Raw genomic sequence first — 7,598 nt, 5'->3', positions numbered from 1 at the left:
ATTGTGCCCATAATATAAACATTTCTCTGACTCGCTCCAAAAAAAAAAGCAGTTTTAGCACCAACATCCGTCTCAAGTCAGTAGAGCAGGTCCCGTTCATTTCTAATAAGACTGATTGGTACGTCGTACGTCGCGCGACGCAGAGAATCGCCGACCTACAAGTTGACAAAAAGTCCATCAACTTTACAGGGATGGCAGAGATACCTTTTCTTGCTTCTGTGTGCGTGCGTGCGTGCCATCATATTCAGATACAGCAGCCAGATGGAAGGCATATCAATCATCAACCATGAGAGGATCTGAGGATGAATGTGTTACTATTATTACTAATCAGGACACTAAATCCCCCCCCCCATAATCAAATATTTGAGTTAAAAACGTTGTGAAAATAATATTTACGTCACATTTTCGCAATTTTTCAAAAATAGCAGATCTACAAGCTCGTAGCGCGGCACTCGGTGCCGTGCTATGAGCTTGTAGATCTGCTATTTTTCAATAGCTAAAGCATAACATAATGCTTACAGGCAGGGCTCACATCTGTCTGATAGGAGTCATAATGACAGACAGGGCTCACATCTGTCTGATAGGAGTCATCATGACAGGCAGGGCTCACATCTGTCTGATAGGAGTCATCATGACAGACAGGGCTCACATCTGTCTGATAGGAGTCATAATGACAGACAGGACTCACATCTGTCTGATAGGAGTCATCATGACAGAAAGGGCTCACATCTGTCTGATAGGAGTCATCATGACAGACAGGGCTCACATCTGTCTGATAGGAGTCATCATGACAGAAAGGGCTCACATCTGTCTGATAGGAGTCATAATGACAGACAGGGCTCACATCTGTCTGATAGGAGTCATAATGACAGACAGGGCTCACATCTGTCTGATAGGAGTCATCATGACAGACAGGGCTCACATCTGTCTGATAGGAGTCATCATGACAGGCAGGGCTCACATCTGTCTGATAGGAGTCATCATGACAGACAGGGCTCACATCTGTCTGATAGGAGTCATCATGACAGAAAGGGCTCACATCTGTCTGATAGGAGTCATCATGACAGACAGGGCTCACATCTGTCTGATAGGAGTCATCATGACAGACAGGGCTCACATCTGTCTGATAGGAGTCATCATGACAGGCAGGGCTCACATCTGTCTGATAGGAGTCATCATGACAGAAAGGGCTCACATCTGTCTGATAGGAGTCATCATGACAGGCAGGGCTCACATCTGTCTGATAGGAGTCATCATGACAGGCAGGGCTCACATCTGTCTGATAGGAGTCATCATGACAGAAAGGGCTCACATCTGTCTGATAGGAGTCATCATGACAGGCAGGGCTCACATCTGTCTGATAGGAGTCATCATGACAGGCAGGGCTCACATCTGTCTGATAGGAGTCATCATGACAGAAAGGGCTCACATCTGTCTGATAGGAGTCATAATGACAGACAGGGCTCACATCTGTCTGATAGGAGTCATAATGACAGACAGGACTCACATCTGTCTGATAGGAGTCATCATGACAGGCAGGGCTCACATCTGTCTGATAGGAGTCATCATGACAGAAAGGGCTCACATCTGTCTGATAGGAGTCATCATGACAGACAGGGCTCACATCTGTCTGATAGGAGTCATCATGACAGAAAGGGCTCACATCTGTCTGATAGGAGTCATCATGACAGACAGGGCTCACATCTGTCTGATAGGAGTCATCATGACAGAAAGGGCTCACATCTGTCTGATAGGAGTCATCATGACAGGCAGGGCTCACATCTGTCTGATAGGAGTCATCATGACAGACAGGGCTCACATCTGTCTGATAGGAGTCATCATGACAGGCAGGGCTCACATCTGTCTGATAGGAGTCATCATGACAGAAAGGGCTCACATCTGTCTGATAGGAGTCATCATGACAGAAAGGGCTCACATCTGTCTGATAGGAGTCATCATGACAGACAGGGCTCACATCTGTCTGATAGGAGTCATCATGACAGAAAGGGCTCACATCTGTCTGATAGGAGTCATCATGACAGAAAGGGCTCACATCTGTCTGATAGGAGTCATCATGACAGACAGGGCTCACATCTGTCTGATAGGAGTTATCATGACAGGCAGGGCTCACATCTGTCTGATAGGAGTCATAATGACAGACAGGGCTCACATCTGTCTGATAGGAGTTATCATGACAGGCAGGGCTCACATCTGTCTGATAGGAGTCATCATGACAGGCAGGGCTCACATCTGTCTGATAGGAGTCATCATGACAGAAAGGGCTCACATCTGTCTGATAGGAGTCATCATGACAGGCAGGGCTCACATCTGTCTGATAGGAGTCATCATGACAGAAAGGGCTCACATCTGTCTGATAGGAGTCATCATGACAGGCAGGGCTCACATCTGTCTGATAGGAGTCATCATGACAGGCAGGGCTCACATCTGTCTGATAGGAGTCATCATGACAGAAAGGGCTCACATCTGTCTGATAGGAGTCATCATGACAGGCAGGGCTCACATCTGTCTGATAGGAGTCATCATGACAGGCAGGGCTCACATCTGTCTGATAGGAGTCATCATGACAGAAAGGGCTCACATCTGTCTGATAGGAGTCATAATGACAGACAGGGCTCACATCTGTCTGATAGGAGTCATAATGACAGACAGGACTCACATCTGTCTGATAGGAGTCATCATGACAGGCAGGGCTCACATCTGTCTGATAGGAGTCATCATGACAGAAAGGGCTCACATCTGTCTGATAGGAGTCATCATGACAGACAGGGCTCACATCTGTCTGATAGGAGTCATCATGACAGAAAGGGCTCACATCTGTCTGATAGGAGTCATCATGACAGACAGGGCTCACATCTGTCTGATAGGAGTCATCATGACAGAAAGGGCTCACATCTGTCTGATAGGAGTCATCATGACAGGCAGGGCTCACATCTGTCTGATAGGAGTCATCATGACAGACAGGGCTCACATCTGTCTGATAGGAGTCATCATGACAGGCAGGGCTCACATCTGTCTGATAGGAGTCATCATGACAGAAAGGGCTCACATCTGTCTGATAGGAGTCATCATGACAGGCAGGGCTCACATCTGTCTGATAGGAGTCATCATGACAGAAAGGGCTCACATCTGTCTGATAGGAGTCATCATGACAGAAAGGGCTCACATCTGTCTGATAGGAGTCATCATGACAGACAGGGCTCACATCTGTCTGATAGGAGTCATCATGACAGACAGGGCTCACATCTGTCTGATAGGAGTTATCATGACAGGCAGGGCTCACATCTGTCTGATAGGAGTCATAATGACAGACAGGGCTCACATCTGTCTGATAGGAGTTATCATGACAGGCAGGGCTCACATCTGTCTGATAGGAGTCATCATGACAGGCAGGGCTCACATCTGTCTGATAGGAGTCATCATGACTCACATCTGTCTGATAGGAGTCATCATGACAGGCAGGGCTCACATCTGTCTGGCAGCTCAGAGACCTCACACCTTATCCTGCATCACTATGTAACCTTTTTATTTATGTTTTACTGAATAAAGTGTAATTGTGTCCAATCTGTATAGTAGAGTATATATATTTAGACCTGAGGACGATTCTATAAAATGAATGTCTTCTAAATCCTGACAGTTTTGTGAAAAACCCTGTTTCTATGTCAGTGGTGCTGAACCATTTTCATGTCGAGGACCCCAAAAATAATGTAATTGCCCAACGACCCCCATCTGAGAATATGTTGTTCCAGGGACCCTGAAAACTTATAGCGCCCATTCTTCCAGGCTATGGAGCCATGCGATCCGTTCTCATATCAATAAACTTCGTCTTTTGGACAATACTTTGTCCTGGGCGTCCGGCGTTACTAATAGAAAGGACAAAGAACTTTGTTGGGGTGTTTAACTGTGAAAGAATATATATTCAAAGATTTGCACAACATTTTCACGATTTTTCAAAAATACGAGCTTGTAGATCTGCTATTTTTCAATACCTGAAGTTTAACATAATACTTAAAACACCAAAAGGGGTTCCCGTCCTGAATGGGTTAAAACTGTAACATGTGCAACTGGGATGTTTGCGTTTCGTCTCCCTGCTCTTCCATTCAGACATTTAGATCATTAGGTCAAAGGTCATGTCAAAGGTCATGTCAAAGGTCATGTGACGTCTCACTATAGACACCGTATATCTGACACACATTCTGACCTGAAGGTCAAGATTCAATTTATCCCCTGAGCGAGCAGGCAGGCTCTATTAGCTCAATGGTAAAGAAATGGCAGCACTTGAGCAGGACACCAGGGTTCAAATCCAGGGTAGAAGAGCGGCTTTAAGTGGAAGAAAACCTCAGGCAGAAATAGACTTATAATAAAACATGTGTAATATTTAACGTACTGGCCTGTGATCAACGTCATATAAAACATAACTTGTAATTACTTAAACTTAAACACCAACGTTGTGTGGTATAGATGTTTATTTGATTTTAAAATAACATACAGTAGATAGATTTAGATCTTTCAGATCTATAATTGCAACAGAAATCAAAGGTAAATATGCATCAATACACAGTTTACACACTAAATAAAACAATTAAAAAATTGGTGATCTATTCTATATTTTATGATAAATATGTACAACAGTAAAATAATCATAAATGTCTTTCTAGTTTTAATTTATAGTAAAAATCACACTTGTGTGAAGTGAGGGGCACAGCGAGGACAGTATTTATGTCAGCCAGATGTCTTACAGTACATCATCATTTACTGCCCCAAACCAACATCAAAGTCCATAGACTTGGCCTCTATGACATCATTTTGGAAAGCCACGCATTGGACGGGCTAGCGCCCCTCTGTAGCCATCAATGATTAATATTACCAGTGTTGATAGTTTATCTTCGTTGTCATTATAATCATCAACAACATCATCATCATCATGTTTATCATCATCATCATCATCATCATGTTTATCATCATCATCATGTTTATCATCATCATCACCATCATCATCATCATCATCATCATGTTTATCATCATCATCATGTTTATCATCATCATCATGTTTATCATCATCATCATCATCACCATCACCTGTAACTACGTTATTCCACAGTTACACTGATCTTTCCCGGTAACATCCTAAGAGGCATGTTGTACTGACCAATACAAATGCATGGAAACAGTGTTTCAGTGAAAGTGTGTGTGAAGGTGTGTATGTGTGTGTTGGTATCAGGATCAGAGAACGACAGCGTTCCTCTGTTCCAGTCCAGCTGGACTCTGATCCTCTGAGCTTTCTGCTTCAGTGTGAGATCAGTGCCTGTGGCCACTGTGTGCCCTAGTGGTCTGGAGAATGATGCGTATTTACCTTCAGAAAACTGTATGGCCATGCGTTGCCCCTTTGCGTCTCCCTTCCTCTGGTAAGACTCTCCTAACACACCCAGTTGCCATGCTGTATTGTCTCCAACCTCGACATCCCAGCTGTGAGTCCCTGAGCTAAAGCCCTCAGAACCCACGACATACGAAATGAGGTCAAACCTCTCTGTGTTGTCAGGGAGCAGCTGTCTCTCTCCATGTCTCACACTGGTCAGATCATCAGACAGGGTGTATACTGGATGGGCCGTGTTGGGGTCCAGGATGACGGGAGTGTAGGTGACGATGTCCTTCATCTTGTTCCAGACTCTGTAGGTCAGGTTGCCCAGGTGTTTGACCACGTCTATCAGTGGTCCCGAGACCGGCTGTGGGTCCGGCGGCGTCAGCTGGACTCTCTCCATGGTGGTCTTGTAGTTCTGCAGGAATGAGACGTGTTCTGCTTTCAGCTGCTCCTCTGTGGCTCTGATGTTGTTTGAAACGGTTGATATGTCTCTGTTCAGACCCTCCATCTTCTCCTTCATCCTCTGGCTCTTCTGCTGCTCTTCCTCCCTCAGTGCAGCGATCCTGTTCTTCTCTTCCTCTTCTAGGAACTGATGCATCTTCTTAAACTGCTCCTTCATCTGTGTCTCTGTGTGCCGGGCCTGGACCTTAAGGTGTTCTGCTGTTTGGTCACAGTTTGTTTTCACTTTATTGAAGACCTCTAGCTTCTCCCGTAAAGGCTTCAGTGATTTCTGGACTTTCTCCTTGTGATCCACTGCGGCTTCATCGATGGGATTGAAGCGGTGGTTGGCGTGTTTTTTAGAATCTCGACACACAACGCACACTGCCTCGTGACATTCCAGACAGAACAGTTTGAGTTTCTCAGCATGCAGACCACAGAGACCCTCGACCTCAGACCCTGGTGACGCTCTCTGCTGTCTCTCCTGTATGAAGGTCTCACACAGGTTCTTCAGAGCCAGGTTTATGGGTCGTTCTATTGACTGTCTCTTCCTACAAACGGGACACTCCTTTGTTTCCTTCTCTCGCCACCATTCCTGCAGGCAGTCTTTGCAGAAGTTGTGGCTACACGACAGGATGACGGGATCTTTAAAGATGTCGTGACACACGGGACAGGAAAAATCCTCTTCGGAGAAAGACACCTTGGAAGCCATTTTGTCTTTTGAGTGAAGCTACAAACACTCAAGTCAGGAAATCACCCAGTCCCTACAATATATATACAATGTTCCCTGAAGTCTAATTTCACTGTGAATCGTGGTTGTAGTTAAAGTCCAGTCAGCTGTTGTTAAAGTCGATTCAGCAGCAGGTAGTTCCAGTGGTCTGGGTCAGTATTCCCTCCTGTAGCTGTGTCTGTCCGCTCGCACTGGAAGTGTGTGTTTGATCTGAAGGTGAATCTTATCGTCTGAGATGAGTCCGACAAGAGGCGGAACCACACACACACACACACACACACACACACACACACACACACACACACACACACACACACACACACACACACAAACTATATCAGAGTGGAATTTGCCCTTTAAAAAGTGCTTTACAATGTGCACCGTAAATCATTAACCAAGCTGTACAACAGAGACAGCAGAGATATAAAAGTCACCTGCTTTATTTTATTTCTATTTTACATTTTGGATGCATGGGGGAAAGGCTGTGGTAAATTATGCTGATCATCAATGCGTGTCAGTTATGTTTGCACAACAGGGTCAAAGGCCTAATCTAATGTATATGGGGCCTGAAAGATCTACAAGCTCACAACGTGTCAGTGTTTTGAGCTTGTAGATCTGCTATTTTTCACCACACAGCTGAGTAGAAATCAGGCATTTCAATGCCAAATACATTTTAGTCGACTAAATCAACTCTAGATTTAGTTGCTTCAAATCTTATGATATTTAGGCGACTAAAACTACACTAAAGCTAAAACTTTTCAACTTTTTTTTCAGTCGAAAAAAAAGACCATCTATGAAATGTTATTCAAAAGGCTATGCCTAAAACTAAATCAAAATTTGATGTCAAAGTCGACACTATAAACAAAGTGGTTAGTTTTCATTCTAATTAATTTAGACATGATAACTGATTCTTCTCAATCATGACAGTTTTCTGAAAAAAGAAAAAAAAAACCTACAGGTATGTTTCTGTCAGTGGTGCTCAACCTTTTTCATGTCAATGACCCCCAGAATTATCTGTATTTGGCCGCGGACCCCCATCTCAAAACATGTTGT

General features: G+C 44.4%; 1 protein-coding gene across 1 annotated transcript; it reads right to left on the bottom strand.

Annotated features, from left to right (window-relative positions):
• Positions 1 to 5,108: 5,108 nt before the first annotated feature.
• LOC306933402 (nuclear factor 7, ovary-like) lies at positions 5,109 to 6,527 on the bottom strand (the record flags this gene model as incomplete). Its single annotated transcript, XM_079515617.1, has 1 exon — positions 5,109 to 6,527. One exon carries the CDS (start codon positions 6,525 to 6,527, stop codon positions 5,109 to 5,111), a length of 1,419 nt encoding a protein of 472 aa, XP_079371743.1.
• Positions 6,528 to 7,598: the final 1,071 nt, after the last annotated feature.

This window comes from Electrona antarctica (genome assembly GCF_951216825.1).
Source record: "Electrona antarctica genome assembly, chromosome: 1".
Lineage (NCBI taxonomy): Eukaryota > Metazoa > Chordata > Actinopteri > Myctophiformes > Myctophidae > Electrona > Electrona antarctica.
This window is presented reverse-complemented; position numbering and strand designations above follow the sequence as displayed.